This window comes from Mirounga angustirostris, unplaced genomic scaffold (assembly GCF_029215605.1).
Source record: "Mirounga angustirostris isolate CCGP_5_RB_7025 unplaced genomic scaffold, mMirAng1.0.hap1 SCAF_7, whole genome shotgun sequence".
In the NCBI taxonomy this organism is placed as follows: domain Eukaryota; kingdom Metazoa; phylum Chordata; class Mammalia; order Carnivora; family Phocidae; genus Mirounga; species Mirounga angustirostris.
In genome coordinates, this window is record NW_026991715.1 from 69,927,591 (window position 1) to 69,947,441 (window position 19,851).

A 19,851-nucleotide genomic window follows, 5' to 3' on the forward strand; every position below is an offset into this window, starting at 1 on the left:
TGCAACAACAGTACATAAACATTAGCTGTTCTGATCACTTCCTATAGGTCTTTGCAGTTTTTCCTCAGGATATATGGAATCTTAGAATATAATATAGTAACATATAGAAAAACATGTATAAGGAAGTCTGCAGTAAGTTCAAGCATACTGCATTGAAAAATTCAATAATTAACTCAAACCTGCAAATGTGGTCTATTGTACGTCCACTCCAGAACACACTCCTCACACTCTTCCTCACAGTCTAGGACAGTGTATGTCAAGTGTATCTCAAGGATCAGTTACATTAGAATCAACAGGGCTGCCTGTTGAATGTAGATTCCCGGGCCTCAACCTAAATTCCCTGGATCAGAAATTTTGAGTGAGTTAACATTTTTAACAAACATTTGAATTGATTCTGATGCAGAACAAATTTTGAGAACTTAGTTCCTCCGCCATTCATGATTCCCCTTTGTCATGCTATAATTCACTTTCACTCTTTCTCACTTAGAACTTCAGGTGTCTTCTTATTTCTCTCAGCTCAAAGTTCTGTCACATCTTACGTTCAAGGAATTTTTTCTTCCAAAATCACAATAGACCAAAGTTGATCTTTTTCTTACACATCCAAAGCCAAGCTCACTGCCTCCTCACCCCTCCATTCTGTATTCTCTTTCTCATTCCTAGTTCATTTCTTTCCCACTATTTGTCATAAGTGAGGTGTGAAATCATTCTGGCTTTAGAATTCCACAGAAGATCTTCAGTTGTCTTTGGTGGCCCCAGAGCTGCTCCTACTCCCCTGCCTCACCCCAGGCTTTGCCTTTTTCCTTCTCTTTCTCTCATTTTTTAAATTAACTTTCTTTTGGTTAAGGTTTCTGCCTTAGAAGTCAGGGAAGAGAGAGCTGTTTTATTTCTTCTCCCAAGTCCCTTATTACCATGACAGGTGAACATTCTTAGAGAGAAGGCGCAGGTGTACAGATTGCCTTAGTCCTCCGGAATCTCTGTCCCTGTTGGCCTGTGTCTCCTTCCTGGCCTCCGTCTGACCTCTGCATCCTTGTCTGTGGATTTTGCAGCCATAAATATGTGAGACATCATTAAACCATCTCAGATTGCATTGTTTGAATATGCTTGACTGAGAAAATTGCATTTAAATTAAAATGTATCAAGAACTTGTGTGTTTGGTGGTTTCTAAATACAAAACCATGTGTAGCCATGTGGAAATACCACATACATGAAAGTTTTATTACTTCTTGACCAAGGTAAAGATTAATAGGAAGCATTTTGGCTCATAGAGTGCATAATGCAACTCTCCTTTAAAACACATGAACTTGTTTTGTTCGTGTGACTGATCACATAATCCATTGGAATCTTAATGATCCGTGAGATCAATTGTTCACATTTTTAGAGGTACATCTACATTACAAAACAACAGTGCTTTCAAGAGGCCACTGCACTGTTGTGCTTTTGAAAACACTTGAATCACACAGTGCTGAAAGCAGGAACACTACTGATGACTCATAAACACACACATTCTACTAAGAAAAAAACAATAGAACTTATGGAAAAGAAGGAAATACACACTTTGTCAAATTTTTGTCTATGTTGCTTGTTTTTAAAGCAACATAGACATTTTCTAAGAAATGATATTAAGATTTTAGCTAGTAAAATGGGAGAAATTGAAGTCCTGAAAATTTATGTTGAAAACATTAGCATTTCCTTGCACTAACTGAAAATTCTTTTTAAAACATTCTCAAATGAGATAAATTTCAGGAAAAGGTAGACACAACCAAGAAATCAACTTATAATAAAGTTTTAGCTTCAACTGCTTTTACATACCACTTTTAAACGTTCTCTCATATTTGTGTGATCATCAAATAAAAAGATGAAGAAGCCCCATTAAGATTATTGATCCATTTGATAATTTTTTAGTTTTAGCTTGCATTTTACAGTTTAATTTGGGGGGAATATGGGCTTTAATTCCATTTCCAAGGTACTGTTTTGTGTTTTTCTTAGAACAAATTTTAGGGTCAAAAATTTTAAAAATCCTAATTTAATGAATAAGTTTAAGGCTACTAATAACTATGATCTTGATATATAAGTTAAAGAACAAAAAGTAGTTATGAATTGTAAAAAAGAACCACAGAAGAGATTGTGATTTTTAACTTGCTTCTTTGATCACATATTTAAGTTGGGTGCTTAATATTTGATGTATTTTTGTCTTAGTTGCTTATTGTCTAGCTCTCCACTCTGTGTTTATACCTGTAGGTAAACACAATCTAATGAAAATACATTAGATATGTTTTGTGAACAAAGCTTTTTTTTTTTTTTTTTTTTTTCTTATAGGGATGCCCTCTGCATCTTTACTAGTAAATCTCCTCTCAGCTTTATTCATCACTTTTGTGTTTGGAGGAACAGAAATAAGGTTTGCCGGACAAACAAAATTTGTAGTTAATGAAACAAGTACAACAGTTATTCGTCTTGTCATCGAAAGGATAGGAGAGCCGGCAAATGTCACTGCAATTGTATCGGTAAGAAATGATGTGGTTCTATTACTGAAATAGATGGTATGAAATTTCTTCGTTTTAGTGACAAGAATTTTTTTAACTGTTTGAGATTCTGAGTAGTTTCATTATGATAGATGACTTGCAGTTACACTATTCCATTCATACTTCTTATAGTTTATATAATGCTCCAAGGTAGCATATGCACTCGGCAATAATAGTATTATAACAGTATAGACTGATTATTTTAAAATGTTCATATATTTATTTTAAAACAAATAAAAACCAAAGACATGAATAAGTATTTCTAAGTAAAAGAAAATTTTACTTTGAGTAATTTGGATCCATGTTATCTCGGCTCAGATTATTTCATGTGGTTTAGGGAAGATACATAAATATTTAAAAGCAGAAAAATGGCAAATTAAAAATGACTTTCGTCAGAGAGCTTGGGAGAAAGGAAGTACATTAACTTAAGTAGAAGTTAGGCAGGATTTGTTTAACTATCAGGCTATCTTGCACACAGTTATTGGATGGATTATGTGTGCATATATTTATGTCTATGTTTAACCAGAAAGTAATGTCATATGACCACTAAGGTATTGCTATATTTGAGGCCCAAAGTACTTGAAATTTTTTTTTCAAGAAAAAGTTTTGAAGCAGGAGGTTAAATTACCACATTGTGAAACATTGTAAAAAGAGATAAGAAAGACTACCTACGAAAGAAACCCAGTTTTATAATTTTGTGCATTGCTTTGAGTTTTTAATTTATGACATGTGAACATATTTACTGAATTCATGTGAACTTGAGTATACATTATACTTGGTAATCTTTGATGCATAATTTCAGTTGTATCATAGAGAGGTTTTGGGATTGCCTTGTCATTTTCACAGTTTCTCACAATGGTGGCATCATCATTTCTCAATCATTTTTCACCTGTTTGTCATTGAGGTTGCTTCCAATTTTTGCTGCTGTAAATGCTGCTTTGATGAAAATGTTTACATATGTATCAATTTTTACATATTTTGGGTTGTTAAGTGATTTTTGGGGGGGGCTGGATTACTGTGTTTTTCTCTTTGTTTCAGTGGCTCTTGATAGCTAATGCTTTCTAAAAGACTGTGCCATTTTTTATGTTAAGGAGTACAAGTTTTTCAATACCCTTAACAGCTTAATTGGGTATCTCAAGTATTTAAACTTTATTCTTATAAAAGAAAACTAGAAATTGACTATAATTTTCCTATACATGTTCTTCATTTTTTATGTGTACTAAATCATAGTTTTTTTCCAGTAGCTAAATTGTTCATTGTGAGATCTTTGGCAAAAGAAATCTCATTTAGCTTTGCATAAGAAGTTGCCCTTTATAATTTCATAATTACTGCTCCCTCGAAAATCTTATTAGCAATGCTGAAGTTACAGAATGAAGTCTTCGACAGTTAAGGAAAAGTTTACAATGACTAATAATTTGGAATGCTAAAGGAATTGGATCTTTATTGGAGTTGTGGGGGAGAATATAAATAAAACTTCAGTTGAAATTTTTGGAAAAAGCATTTCTTTGAAACCCATAGGGTAAATAACTGATTTTCCTGATACATTTTGGCAGGCTATTTCCACCTCTTCTTTGGGAGAGTTTTAGCTACAGTTAGTTTTCTTGTCAGGTTTGCTGTAATCCAATTCAGATCAGTTAAGAGGCAGAGAGAAAAAAATTCACATCCTTACTTTCCTACATAATTATTACTTTTCTTTTTTTTTTTTTTTAAGATTTTATTTATTTATTTGAGACAGAGAGAATGAGAGAGAGAGAGAGAGCACATGGGAGGGGGAGGGTCAGAGGGAGAAGCAGACTCCCTGCCGAGCAGGGAGCCCGATGCGGGACTCGATCCAGGGACTCCAGGATCATGACCTGAGCCGAAGGCAGTAGCCCAACAAACTGAGCCACCCAGGCGCCCTATAATTATTACTTTTCTGTGTAATGATTCCTTTACCTTCCAGAGCATAAACAAATGTTTTTGTTTAGAATCATTTTTAATAATGTTTTTGAAGGTGATTTTTGTCGGTTGTTAAATACTTGTTTTGTTTTTGTACATCCTGTCTGTAAACAGCAGTGTGAGTTGATGATTCCTGTTTTTTCTGTTGATTGCTCCAATTAGCGTCAGTTTTGCTTGTCCTAACAGTGTTGTAAGAACTCTCTGTATTTTGCATTTGGTAGCTCTATGGACATGACACCGGTGACTTTTTTGACACATATGCTGCAGCGTTTATACCTGTTGGAGAAACAAATCGGACAGTGTACATAGCCGTATGTGATGATGACTTACCAGAGCCTGATGAAACTTTTATTTTTCACTTAACATTACAGGTAATTCCTTCTTGACCCTGCCACCCACCTGAAACTCAGAGAAACCTTACAGTGCTTAAAAATCTGTTTCTCTAGAGATAAGCCCATCTAGAGACTGGAGGTGGTTTTCGTAGAACTCAGAACTGACAGCCTTTTTGGCAATTCCACGGTCTGGTTATTATTCCTCAGACAATCTTGTTTAGAAGATTCTGCAGTTGGTTTTTGGATCCATTCAGCTTATTTAGGAATTGCCGTGACAGATGCTCAAGAAAACCTGTCTTCCATTTGGCCCCTTTCTCTTTTATCCCTCCCCTGCTACCAGATGCACAAAGAATGACCAAGACTTCTGAGTTCAAAGGAGAGGGATACAAAAAGCAAGCGTGGAAGTGGGAGGTCCCTCTGCCTTAGAATCATTTTGGACTGCCTCTGGGAAAAATGCTTGAATAGCCCAAGGTTTAATTATCCTTTATGGCTTGATCTGTTAGGTTGAGGTAATGACTGTTAACACTGTTCTAGTTAATTTTTCTGAGGGGCATTGAGAATTTTTTTTAGAATGTTTAGGTCAGTATGAGTAAAATTTTTGTGCAAATGATACTTGAAATAGTCCTGTTTTGCTTTTGTATATTCCTTTTTTGCATATTCCTTTATGCTGCTGTTGAGTATCAATAGAAATGTTGAAGAACACTCTTCCCTTATTGATTAGAAAAGATGTTTTAATATTTTATCTTTAATTTGGCTCTATGATTTATAGAATAAATAATTCTTAAGCTTTGGCACCTTCTGTAGTGTAAGAAAAGAGATCATATTTGAATAGAATTTCATACTGCTTACTTAATTCTCTGTTATATTAGTAATGACACTAGAGTAATTATAATATAGCATTACTAGCCAGTGATACTTACCATTATATTGATTTATATTTTAATAGCCAGTGATTAATGGTTTTTTAAACTTTTTAAAAAGTTTCTATTTGGGACTGCTTTACCATGTTGACTTAGTTTGAATATATTTTCTTAATCAGCATTAAAAGTGTACTTGTATTTTTATTCATATTCTGAACAATTACATAAAGACAAACTCTATTAAAATGATTCTGTGTCTCTTATTTTTAATTTTATTAACTTATTAATTTTATTAACTTACGGCTTTTATTTAGAAACCTTCAGCAAATGTGAAGCTTGGATGGCCAAGGACTGTGACTGTGACAATATTATCAAATGACAATGCATTTGGAATTATTTCATTTAATATGGTATGGTTGCAATTTGATTCCTCTTGTGGTTGCTGGGTAATAGTTACTAAATTTTTTTGTTATTTTTCATGATGTTACCTGGCATCATCCTGCCACTTGATATTTAAATAAAATTCACTCGAACTTCATCCATGTCCCACATTTTGTAGACTGTTCATTTGTTCTACCTAAGATTTCTTCAGCTGCAGGAGGCCTATGTGATCGTGGCCATCTCTTGTCCTAATCTGCTGATATTCCACCTGACTCATTCATTACCTCCTTTGCTGGTCTCTAACTTGGATGTTGTCTAAGTCTGTTCCATCTGCTGTAACAGAATTCTCCTGTAACTGTAAAACAGCAGAAATGTATTTCTCACAGTTCTGGAGGCTGAGAAGTCCAAGGTCAAGGTGCCAGCAGATTTGGTGTCTGGTAAAGACCTGCTTCCCGGACATCTTCTTGTGCTTTCATAGGGCAGGAGGGGCAGAGGAGCTGTCTGAGGTCTCTCTGATAAAGGCACTAATCCCATTCATGAGAGCTTTGCCCTCATTACCCGGTCACCTCCGGAAAGGCCCCACCTCCGAACATGACTCGATTCGAACATGACTTTGGGAATAGAACAAACAGTCTGTAGCAGATGTTGTAGTCTAGTTCCTTTTGCTCGATTTCCTCAGTTGCCACTTGAAGAAAATACTGTTTGTCAGCCTCCTTGGGAACTTGGGAGATGAGAAAAACTTACTGGAAGAGTACTGGAAAAACTTATAGTAAACTCAAAATTGAATGGAATGAAGACATTACAGTTCTTAAAAATTCTGTAGTCAATCCCTTCCCTGAGATTTTCCCACTTATTAATATTTCTTAAAGGTTAAAACTCCTTGTCATCCCCCTCAGTTTTACTCAGCAGTTCATTTTTTTCCCCCGATCACCGAATTCCTGTGTCCTTGGCAAGTCCTATGTTCAGAGAGTTTTATCTTTAGAAACAAATACACAAGACAGGTTCCCCCTTGAGAGAGATTGTTTCCAGCTCTTAAAACAAAATTTATCTTGGATACAATTGGATTTTGCCACTAAGTTTTAGACTACAATAACCTTCCTGATACTGAGTCTTTTTGAATCATGTTACTAATTATCATTACTAAAAGATGATATGATACTCTCCAGCTTTTTATTTATTTTCCAATTTAGATTGCTGCTAAATTGGTGCATTGTATGTCATTTTCTTACCTTAAATTATCTCTGAAACAAGGCAAGCTATAGATAAATATGATCTTTTAATTGCAGCATCTTTATTAAAAAAGATGTGGATAATGTCAATATAGTAGACATTGTGACCTCCATTATATTGTCATTTACAAAATTTATTAAATTAATTAATCAGTCAATTCTATTTAAATGATAGGGAATTACTAGTTAATTATAAAGCAGGCTCTCTTAATTGCTTAATTTTTCTCCTTACTGTCTTTTTTCTATATTCACTCCTAGCTTATCACCCCTAACCTCATACTGACTTCTTTAAAGTTTTCTGCCTGCCTGCCTGCCTGCCTTCCTTCCTTCCTTCCTCCCTCCCTCCCTTCCCCCCACCCTCCTTCCTTTCTTTTCCTTTCCTTTCCTTTCCTTTCCTTTCCCTCCCTCCCTCCCTCCCACCCTCCTTCCTTTCTTTTTCTTTCCTTTCCTTTCCTTTCCCTTTCCTTTCCTTTCCCTTTCCCTTCCCTTTCCCTTTCCTTTCCTTTCCCTTTCCTTTCCTTTCCCTTTCCCTTTCCTTTCCTTTCCCTTTCCTTTCCTTTCCCTTTCCCTTTCCTTTCCCTTTCCTTTCCCTTCCCTTTCCCTTTCCTTTCCTTTCCCTTCCCTTTCCCTTTCCTTTCCCTTTCCTTTCCCTTCCCTTTCCTTTCCCTTTCCTTTCCCTTTCCTTTCCTTTTCCCTTTCCTTTCCTTTCCCTTTCCTTTCCCTTTCCCTTTCCTTTCCTTTCCCTTTCCCGTTCCCTTTCCCTTTCCCTTTCCTTTCCTTCTTTTGACATAGTACCTCTTAGCCTCTGGGAATGAATCCTATAGTCTCTAGCATTGGTCCCAGGTCCCCAACTGTTGTGGTTGCAGTGCTGCCAGGCAGCCCCTGACTGGGCACTTGCCCCTGTGGTTAAAATGAAACAAAGTTAACTGTTGAGCTCACAGTAGTTGCTAAATAGGCTGGCTTCAGTTCCTTGTCTGGAAGATGGTCATGTTGATGATGAAGATAGCATTGATGATGTCTGATGTCTTTGGGAAAGGTATTCTGATCCCCATTTATGGATAGGACACTGAGGCTTAGGGTCACCAGGAGAGATGGGCACTTCTGCCCTAGCTAGCATGCACCTGGCTGTTTCCCTCTTCCTCCTCTTCTAGGCCTGGTTTCAGGCAGCGAAGCCAGCATGTTTCAGCATTGAAGCCCTGGCTTCTTTCCCCCAGTGATCATGTCCTGAAAATTGTTGGCAGTTCTCTGCTTTTCATTGGCAGGCTGACCAATGAGAAGGTCATAGTGGTTGGGAGAAAGGCCTGTTGGCGGAGCTCCCAGTGGGTGGTCCCAATGAGCTTCTCTGGTGTGGAGGTACAGCTTGATTTTGTGACATCCGGGTCCCTGTGAGCATTTGAGTTTCTCATCTTTCAACTAGATAACCTTTAAGATCCTTCAGCAAAATAGCCAGCTGATGGTAGTAGAATCAGGACAAGAACTTGCATCTTTTGCCTGACTAAGTTTTATGTTCCCTTTACACTATTATTTTTAACCTTTCAAGCCTTTTTATTAGCTACCGCTAATTAATGCTAGGATGTACCACATTCTTAGGGTATGATGTGGATTAATTTATCTATGTAAATTTAGTATTTCAAGATAACAGTTTGCACCACCTCTACCTCTGGCTGATGAGTGCCTGATTATCTTTGCTGTTCCCAATAGCCTTTTTCAATCGCAGTGAGTGAGCCCAGGGGCAGAAATGAATCTGTGCCTCTTACTCTCATCAGAGAAAAAGGAACTTATGGAATGGTTACTGTGACTTTTGAGGTAAGTTTACTCTGAAATCACTTTAAATGGTAACAATTCAGAGTTCACATCAGGTGGCTATAAATTAAAAAATCAAAGTCCTTTGTATAATAAGCATGACCCTTAATAAAAATGAAATGAAAGTCAATACTTTTATTTTTATTTATTTCTGATAAATTTCATAGTTAATAAAAAATGTTTTTCTTGCTGCTTGCATATACTATGCTATCATGAAGCACAATGTATCATTTTATATACAGGGGTGGTAATAATAAACCACAAAATAAAATAATAATGTTAATTCTATAAAATCCATCAAACCTTTATGATAAACCTTTTCAAGGATATGAATTTTTAAAATGCCCATGGGTTACTTAGGCTTATGTAAAATTATTTGATATCTAGTCTTCTCTCATTTACATTCCCCATTAAAAAAAAAAACTCTTAATGGATGCTGTTAAGAGCAGTCACACTCCATCATGGAGGTCCATATGTGTTACAGCATTTGACATGAATAAGATAGGCTGTGGGTGAGGCACATTTCTTAGGGTGCTAGCTGTCACCATTCCATTTGATTGCTTAACAACCACATGCACACCAATGTGTCACCATATTGCTATTTTATGAGATACATAGTCAAATCTTCAACTAATTTTTGTGTTTTATAATATCTAGAACATGTTCATATGCTGTTTTCAAATATTGGAGCATTAATTTCTATCTTACCAGTTTCTATCTTAATTATTAATAGCAATATCAATTAAATGGATAGTTGGATTTATATAACATAATTCTGAAGCATAGAAGAGTTCTTGTGCTCATGGAGACCTACATCATATGATGGTTATGTTAACTGCATAAAAAAATAAAATGGCATAAGAGAATAATGCATGAAAAACATAGTAACAGTAATTAAATATGTGGTAGTCTTGCAAGTTCTACACAGGAAGTCTTAAAGAATGTTTCATGTACTTGAGAATATGTGCTTAGATAGTACATTTTTGAAAATGTATCTAATAACAAATGTGGGGAAAAAATTGGCTGGGGAAAGATAAGGTAAAATAGCAAATTTTGAATGTTACTTTCTGGATGTCTGAAGTTACTTTCTTGAGTCTTGAGCCTTTGTTTTGTTGAAATAATTACAACTAACGTTTGCTGAGAACTTAATTACGCCATTTAGTGTTCTAAGTGCTTTACACTGATTCTCCCTCATATAAAAACCAGCATCTCTTCCCAGAATTTTGTCTCCCACATGCCCTTCTTATTTTCTTCTCCATAATACTTATCATCATCTGAAAAATACACATTTATTTATCATTTTTCCCTTTCATTAAATGTGAGGTTCTTATGGGTAGGGAGTTTGCCTGTTCACAACTATATCCTTAACATGTAAAAGAGATCAGGCACAAAGTACTTAATAAGTACTTTTTAAAAGGAATGATCTTATTTACGTCTTCACACCTAGCCTGTGAAGTGGATATTATTATGCCTATTTTAAAGATGAGGAAAATGTTCCTCGGGATTGTTTCTTTATTTTTTAAAAAAGATTTTATTTGTGAAAGGGCACGAGCAGGGGGAGCAGCAGGCAGAGGGAGAGGGAGAAGCAGACACCCCACTGAGCAAGGAGCCTGACACGGGACTCGATCCAGGGACCCTGGGAGCATGACCTGAGCCGAAGGCAGACGCTTAACCGACTGAGCCACCCAGGCGTCCCTTGGGGTTGTTTAATGTCTTGCCCAACGTTACACAGTCAGTGGTGGTACCGCCATTTGATTCCGTTACTTAAGAGAATTTACCAATTTTGAATACCTTCTTCTCAAGAAAATATGTTTTTTTCTCAGATTTAATATAATGGCTGAGGAAAAAAAGAGAAAGCGCTTAGAAACCATGTAGTTTAATGTGATTATAGTCAAGATCTATATTACAGGCCTTGACTATTAATTAGAAGGACAGACTTACGTATAGTTTTAATTCTTCTCTCAAAACATTTTTAAGTGAATTTCAGATTTTTGTCAGTCAAAATCACAGTAATGCTTTCTTACTCTTGTGAAATATTTTGTGTTTATTGATGGCACTGTGTGTTTCTTTGCAGGTAGAGGGTGGCCCAAATCCACCTGAGGAAGATTTGAGCCCAGTTCAAGGAAATATTACCTTTCCCCCTGGCAGAGCAACAGTAGTCTACAACTTGACAGTACTTGATGATGAGGTAAGATAATGGTAAATGCTTCAGTGGGACAGGGACTCTGCCTGCAGTACAGACATGTTGGAGAACATTATGTCAAGCATGAAACTGTGTGCAGTATTTGAAATTATTCAAGAACATAGTCCTATGTAGGTTAGTGTACTGTACTAACTAGTTATTGTATACTTTAGCTATAAAGAGCCATTTTGGAATATATCTGATTAATATTTACCTAATTTATTTCAGATAAAATTATATATCTATTTTTTTGATAGGAGATATTGACTTTATTTTTATTTTTTTCAAAAAACATTTTTTTTATTATTATTATGTTATGTTAGTCACCATACATCATTAGTTTTTGATGTAGTGTTCCATGATTCATTGTTTGCGTATAACACCCGGTGCTCCATGCAGAACGTGCCCTCCTTAATACCCATCACCAGGCTAACCCATCCCCCTATACCTCTCCCCTCTAGAACCCTCAGTTTGTTTCTCAGAGTCCATAGTCTCTCATGGTTCGTCTCCCCATCTGATTTCCCCCCCTTCATTCTTCCCTTCCTGCTATTACATAAAATTATATATCTAAAAGCTGATGAACCTGAAAATAACTGGCAGCCACACGTAGTACAAAAACTTAAGCATTTTGTAAACCCTGATGATTGATTTTTGTTAGTGGTTTCCGTTTTGAGCAGGTATACAGTACTACCTACCCAGCATAAGTATTTTACTAAGAAAGCAAAGAAAATTCTATTGTAATTGATACTCTTTTGTTTGGATATTTTAAATGTTCACAGTCAAGGGAAGGCTTTAGTTGTTTTTACATTTCACATTGAAGTTACCAAGGATTGAGATGACACAGCTAACTTAACTAAGAAGGGAATGGATTTGAACAATAATGTGCAAGGGTATCTCTTGTAAATGAGATAATGAGAGAAATGAGAGAAAACATAACTTTTAATAAAATAATCTTAATATTGTCAGAAAAAAAGAGAGAATAAAATAGCTGGGAATTTTTAACCATCCCTCAACCTTACTACAAAAAAATCGTGAAATCAAATCACAACAAATCCCAAGAGAAGAGAAACAAACAATTTAGAAGACATTATTAGAAATTGTTTCTCTTGAAAAAATGAAATATTAGGTAACATTGATAACTCTAGTTCATCTGGTTCTTTAAGCTAGTAAAAACCTTTTGTTTTTAGATCCTTGAGAAGGTTATAATTTGGGGCAATGATTAATTATACATTTTAACTAGAAACTTAAAAGATCATCTTCTGAGGATCTAATGTACAGCATGGTGCCTGCAGTTAATAATACAGTGTTGTATACTTGAAAGTTGCTGAGAGTAGATCGTAAGTGTTGAGTCACTCACAAAAAGAATCAACTGTGTGAGGTGATGAGTGTGTTAGTTCTCTGGATCTCTGCAGTTATTCCAAAATGTATATGTACATCAAACCATCATGTGTACATTTAAAATATATTATAATTATATTTGTCAATTATTCCTCAGTAAAATTGGGCAATAAAAAGATCAATCAAATCACAGCATTTTTTTTTAGATAAATAGCCTTACCTTTTATATCGCTGTTGATAGAGGTAAAAAGATTTGTTTTTTCCCTTTCATTCATAAAACAGAATTTATTTAAACAGCATAGTGAAGATTATCCCTAGGATTTCTGTGTAGTTGCAAAAAAAAAAAAAAAAGTTTCACTCTAACAATGTCAACATTTGCCTGATAGTGACTCTTACAGCTTGTTCTCCAGAGGCATGATGTGTATTTTGGAAATCATATGATTGGTATATGTTTACCTCTCGAATTAGAAATCATTTAGAGAAAAGCAAGAATAATTCACATGTTGAAAACTAACAATTTGCATGTGATGCGTAATGTGTTAGTTTTCCAGATTCTTAGATATTCTTTATCTATGATAATATTATTCCAGATTCTTAGATAATCTTATATATTATTATTAGATTACTATCATGCTACTTCTGATAAAAGTAGTAAAATTTTATGCCCAGATTTACTGTCAAATCATTAGCGTTACCTAAAGATTGATCAGGTTTGAAAGACATTATACCTATACTTTAATACCTGTCCATACCATTGCTTTATGAACTTTTCCTTCCCTATCTAAAATATATTATGTAGCTTTGGAAAATATTTTAATATGTAGATATTAAACAAGCCTCTCTACTCCCTTCAGTTAAAATTTTTTTGTTTCTTTGTACTGAAACATAGCAACTTTATATACTTTGGTTTCTTTGCAGATGTTTTGGCTATTGGTATTTTTGCTACTGTTTATATTTATTTGACAGGTACCAGAAAATGATGAAATATTTTTGATTCAACTGAAAAATGTTGAAGGAGGAGCTGAGATCAACACCTCTAGGAGCTCAGTTGAGATAATCATTAAGAAAAATGATAGTCCCGTGAGATTTATTCAGAATGTTTATTTGGTTCCTGAGGAAGACCACATACTCCTAATTCCAGTGGTTCGTGGAAAAGATGACAATGGGCATCTGATTGGATCAGATGAATATGAAGTTTCAATCAGTTATGTTATTGTAACTGGGAATTCAACAGCACATGCCCAGCAAAATTTAGACTTCATTGATCTTCAGCCAACCCCAACTATTGTTTTTCCATCTTTTATTCATGAGTCACACCTAAAATTTCAGATAGTTGATGACACCATTCCAGAGATTGCGGAATCATTTCATGTTGTATTACTAAAAGATACCTTGCAGGGAGATGCTGTGCTTTTAGCCCCTTCTATTGTGCAAATCACCATTAAGCCAAATGACAAACCTTATGGAGTCCTGTCATTCAACAGTATCTTGTTTGAAAGGACAGTTGTAATTGATGAAGATACAACATCAAGGTATGGTTTATTTTAAACCTGTTACTGCAGTTATTTTAATATATTATTCTGAGATTTAGTATTTGTGCTGTTGGACATAGTGTCGAACTGTGTCACTTCTTCCACCATGGTTTTGCTGTTTTCTTTCTTATTTTCAGAGTGATTTAAATATGCAAGTGAATTCGTATTATGATAGGTTCCCAGGACACATCTATGTAACTCCCCCTTCATATTAAAATAGCCATTCGTTCTCTATGATACGGATTCTGCTTTTACCAAAATCTCATGGCCAGTTTGACATTGAAAAAGCCCAGCTAAGGGAAACACAGTATAATATGTGACCATATATACTTCTTTTAAAATTCTAGATTTGAAGAAATTACAGTGGTTAGAAATGGTGGCACCCACGGGAATATTTCTGTGAACTGGGAACTGACACGGAATAGCAGTGATCCCTCACCAGTAACGGCAGATATCAGACCAAGTTCTGGAGTTCTCCATTTTGCACAAGGGCAGATGTTGGCATCAGTTTCTCTTACTGTTGTTAATGATGATCTTCCAGAAGAGGCAGAAGCTTATTTACTTCAGATTCTGCCTCATACAGTACGAGGAGGTGCAGAAGTGAGCGAACCAGCAGAGGTAGATCATTTGTTATGCTTTACTTGTGTGAATATTTCCGTGTTCCAAAAGAGCCAAAGAATTTGATCACACAAATCACTTTTATGTCTAGTTGGATGCAACGGGAAGAACACTGGTTTTAGAAATGATATATGTTTCCGTTGCTCAAGATGCTCTGTTCTGTAAATAAAAAATTTACTCTTCAAAAAAATTCCGCAAACAATAAATTAGGAAACTTGCCAAATCTGTTTTTGATTCATCTTTTACTCTGGTGTACATGTAAAACGTGATCATGTTTAGACATGATATGTAAATAAATATTAAAAATCGGAATAGCCTCGTAAGTCAACAGTTCGGTATTCTCAGATGTGAGAATTCTACACTTTAATATTTTATTTCTTTATCTGCAGCTTTTGTTCTACATTCAGGATAGTGATGATGTTTATGGCCTAATAACATTTTTTCCTATGGAAAACCAAAAGATTGAAAGCAGCCCAGGTGAACGATATTTATCCCTGAGTTTTACAAGACTAGGAGGAACTAAAGGAGATGTGAAGATGTTTTATTCTGCCCTTTATATTCCTGCTGGAGCTGTGGACCCTTTGCAAGCAAAAGACGGCATCTTAAATATGTCCAGGAGAAATAACCTCATTTTTCCAGAACAAAAAATCCAAGTCACCACAAAACTACCAATAAGAAATGATGCATTCCTTCAAAATGGGGCCCACTTTCTAGTAAAGGTACTATAATGATTAGAACAGTTTCAACTTTGGTTCAACTGCACATGTATTTGTCTGTGTGAAAGAGTTAACTAACCATTATCTTGCCCACATTGATGGTTTGGATGCTACCATTGGTTACTACAATTTGTTGAGGGAGTCCAAGGAGAGAATGTGTCTGCTCTTAAGCCATATAAGGAAGAATAAAACAAGGGTCCTACTAACATTAATATTTTAATCAGGTGATAATAAAAGTATACCAACTTGAAATGCAGGTCAGAAAATAATGGATGATGTAATGTAGTCACACAAATTGTTAATGGAGGAGGGTGGGGAGGGGGGAGATTGAGAGAAGAAGGAGAAAGAGATCTGCCATTCTTTTGAGTTGATTTGGGAAAATATGACATAGGAATGGGATTTGTAGGATAAATACAGTTTTTCATGATGGATAGTGCAGGGGAGGCATTTCAGAAATAAAAAAGCAATATGAGAAAAATTGTGTAGATATTTTTAATTAACATACTAAAAAAAATCTGTTTCTTTGTCTATTAACTATAGTTAGAATCTCTGGATTCTCATCTACTTAATAAAAAGAAGTTAGGGACCCATAGCATATTCTTCCACTTTGTCTTTTTTTATTTCTTAACTTTTATTAAAGAAAACATTATTTTTATTGCCAAAATTAAAAAAAAATCTGCACTCACTTTTGATAGTGTGGTTATGTTTTCCATGCATTTGGCATTGGTTGATTCTGAAAATTAGAAAGCAATAAAGGATGCTTATCAAATTTTGGTTATGTAAATAAATTTAATAGAGATTCAAATAGTATGAATGGGTTGATAAAGAGTTTATAATCCTATATCACTACATACTTTGCTAACCGAAATATGTATCAAATGAAGTTTCATATTCCATTAATTTTTTTGAAGCATGTACATTTAAATTGGTCTCATATTTTTGCCTAGACTTTGTTTTATGGTTTATTGCTGCTTTCTCTAGTATTTCTAACTGCTCCCTTTATATGTACCATCTTCACCACTTTATAGCTTCCAGTTGTCTTATATATGTTGGATGGTGAGTTTAGCCGTACTAACTGCTTTCTATGCTTGCTTCACACCTGCTACTTGGGATGGTTTTTACTGAGCTCCTGAATTTTCTTGATCTCTTGCTTTTTCCTTCTTGGATCGTGTTTGGGTTTTGTTGTAGTATATCTTCCTCAAATACATGTACAGAAAAGGAATATGCAAAGTAAACTTTTTGAGTCTTTGAGAAGCTAAAAACAAAACTTCAAACTTACACTAATAGTTTGGCTTGGTAGAAATTTTTAGATTAAAATGATTTTTTCAGGGTGCCTGGATGGCTCAGTTGGTTAAACATCCGACTCTCAATTTCAGCTTAGGTCATGATCTCAGGATCGTGAGACTGAGCCCTGCATTGGGCTCCACACTGGGTGTGGAGCCTGCTTGAGATTCTCTCTCTCCCTTTCCCTCTGCTCCTCCCTCCTTCTCTCTCTCTCTCTCTCCCCCTCTCTAAAAATAAAAATAAAAATAAATATTTCTTTTCTCAGAACTTGGAAGGTATTGTTTTATAGCACAGTTGCTGATAAGAAATTGAGGGTCAAGACATTATTTACTGTTTTAGGTAACTTGTTTGTTAACTCTAAAGCTTTTTTTTTTAAATCTTCTTGGTGTTCTGAAGTCCACAGGACTGTGTCCCACTTTGCTTAGCATTTGATAGGGTAGGCCCTTTTATTCTGAAGACACTTGTCTTTGTTTGTTTGTTTGTTTGTTTGTTTTCAGCTGGGCCACTGCTCAAGCTTGCACCATTTGTGTATTTCTTGAGGAGTCCTGGTGGAGGGGTCTAGTCGGTGACCTGTTATGGGGATATATGATTTATCGTATGTAGAGGATGCCTTTTTGTAATTCATGCACCCAGAGGGAGAACTTTTGCCATTTTGTTTCCAAAGGTTTTGCCACTAGTGGTGGGAGATTCTGCTCTCCCTCTTTTGTTATTATTATCATTGGTATTTTGTGTCCCCTCAAAATCGGGAACTTATGATGTGATGCATACTTCTGTCTATGAGGAAAACCCATTCTTGGAGGACCCCTGAATTTCTCTTGAAGTGATGGGTGAAGAGAACATGGCCTTGTACACAGTTGTGTCTGCTTCCCCTGTGGCTTGTGGGATGCTCTTGTGACATGAGTGGCCAGATGGGGCATCTGCATCTGTGAAGTGGAATTGAGCATATGGTGGAGCCCCTGGCCTTGGCCATGTTGAACAAGAAGTTAAAGGGACTGGAGCACTGCTACCGGAACACATTTGGAGATATATTTAGAAAATTTTTAAAAAGCTATACATTTGGCCTTATTTAGTGTCACAACATTTTTTAAGATTGGTCCTAATAATACATGAAAGTGCATAACTAATTTCATCAGTTTGCACTTAGGGTAGCATTTCCCAAACTTGGCAGTTTTCAAGAGTACCTGGGAGATAATAACTTGTCAAGAGGAGTTTCAGAATTTGATGGAGTTTTTGTTTTTATTTTTGGTGTCAGCTCTGTCCTTTGCCTTTTCTGCTGTCAGTATCCTCTGGATTCAAAGCACTCTCATTGATATACATTGTCTTAGTTCTGGCTGCTATAAAGAATACCATAGACTGGTGGCTTAAACAACAGACATTTATTTCTCACAGTGCCAGAGGCTGGGAAGTCCAAGATCAGGGTGCCGGCATGGAGAGTGACTGGTGAGAGCCCTCTTCCTGGTTTGCAGACTGATGTCTTATTGCTGTGTCCTCACATAGTGGAGAGAGACAGGAAACAAGCTCTTTGGCATCTCTTCATTTAAGGCACTAATCTCATCATGGGGGTCCCCCCCTTATGACCCAATTATTTCCCAAAGGTCCCATTTCCACATGCCATCACCCTGGGGATTAGGTTTTCAGTAGGTGAATTCTGGGGGAGCACAAACATTTAAATTCATAATGTATGTTTAAGGTATGTCAGTTTTCAGTTCTCCCTTGTAGGGCACAAGTGATATGAGAAACAAATTATTAACCCAAGTGAAATAAAGCAAAGATTTTACACAGCTGTTTTTGCTTTCATGGAGGCCTGGGCATCCTGGAATTCTTGTAGTCGTTGTAGTGATGTGAGGTGAGTTTAAGGGCTGATGATGCAGTAATGTTGATTCTGAGTTGTGGATAACTTTTCTGTTCCCATTTTAGCTTTCTGATTTCTTTTCTTAGGCTGCCTCAAGACCAGTTTTTACTGTGGCTACAGACCCCCCGGTATCTGTGTGAATATTAGTGACCTTTCTATTAAGCTCTTAGTCTTTTGAAAATATCTTGTATCTCTATCCAAGTAGCTGCAGAGAATCTCTTTGTAAACAAAACCTTATTAAGGACCATCTATGGATCAGATATTATCCGAGCTATTTTCAGCATTGTATATGAACATGATAGAATTTTTTCCTGATGCCACTTGAAAAGTAAGGGAAAACTTGAAGAAGTATGTAGTGTTTGAATTTTGGTGATGCCGGTTTAGAAATGTGTTTGTACCACTAATTCCAGACTCCATTCTTTATCTCTCTGTATTCAGTTAAAAAACAAAAGGTCTTACAGTGCAGATAGTTCATTTAACAGTTTAGAAAAAAAAAGACATTATTAGTCACTGACACAATTCCTCGAGGTTCAAAACAGCTGTAGGTTCTGGAAAGCTCCTTGAAATTAGAAGGTTGTGTAGTTTGTATAGTACGTAATGGATAAGCAACACAAGAATAGGAGGCATCGGATTCTGCATGGAAAGTTGAATGAAACTGAAGAAAGGAGAATCTGAGACATAAACTCCTCATTCTTCACTAACCCTCTCCGCTAAATACATTAGTCTGAGATACAACTTTTGGCAGGCTTGGGTTTGCTAATGTGCTGTCCCAGTTGCAAACTGTCTGAAAGCAAAGAACGACTCTTTATGAATGGGGCAGTTTGATTTAGCAGATGCTTAAGGAACCCAGACAAAAAGGCTTAGAGACTAGGAAATAAGCCATGGAAAATTAGCATTTTCCTTTTGATCGGTTCATTTCTTTGTATTTTTCAAAAATTCTATATTTAGAATTAATTCTATAGCTTTTTTTGATAAATGTAAGATACGACTTATTTATTTTCCTACTTTCTTTTTAGAAAGTTTTGAAGTAAAAATATATTGATGTTTTAAATAGTATTGCAGTTTAGCTCTTTGCAAATGTATGGGAATGGGAGTGTTCATTAACAACCACGTGCTTACTCATACATGACCAAGTATTTTAGAAACATCTCTGCCTCCAAACAATGTACACCTTATATTTATATACATTTAATATATGCATTTAAATATATATATAAATTAAATATATTTTATATACATTTATATATATTGTATTTGTTTATTCTTT

General features: G+C 35.7%; 1 protein-coding gene across 1 annotated transcript in view; it reads left to right on the forward strand.

The window, feature by feature from the left end:
• ADGRV1 (adhesion G protein-coupled receptor V1) overlaps positions 1-19,851 on the forward strand; it is a 515,575-nt gene that overhangs the window by 31,737 nt on the left and 463,987 nt on the right. The window contains exons 2-9 of the mRNA XM_064596364.1: positions 2,317-2,501; positions 4,679-4,828; positions 5,964-6,059; positions 8,961-9,065; positions 11,137-11,250; positions 13,549-14,114; positions 14,462-14,732; positions 15,122-15,451. Coding sequence (XP_064452434.1) covers positions 2,317-2,501; positions 4,679-4,828; positions 5,964-6,059; positions 8,961-9,065; positions 11,137-11,250; positions 13,549-14,114; positions 14,462-14,732; positions 15,122-15,451 — 1,817 coding nt within the window. The remainder of the gene's footprint in view (positions 1-2,316; positions 2,502-4,678; positions 4,829-5,963; positions 6,060-8,960; positions 9,066-11,136; positions 11,251-13,548; positions 14,115-14,461; positions 14,733-15,121; positions 15,452-19,851) is intronic.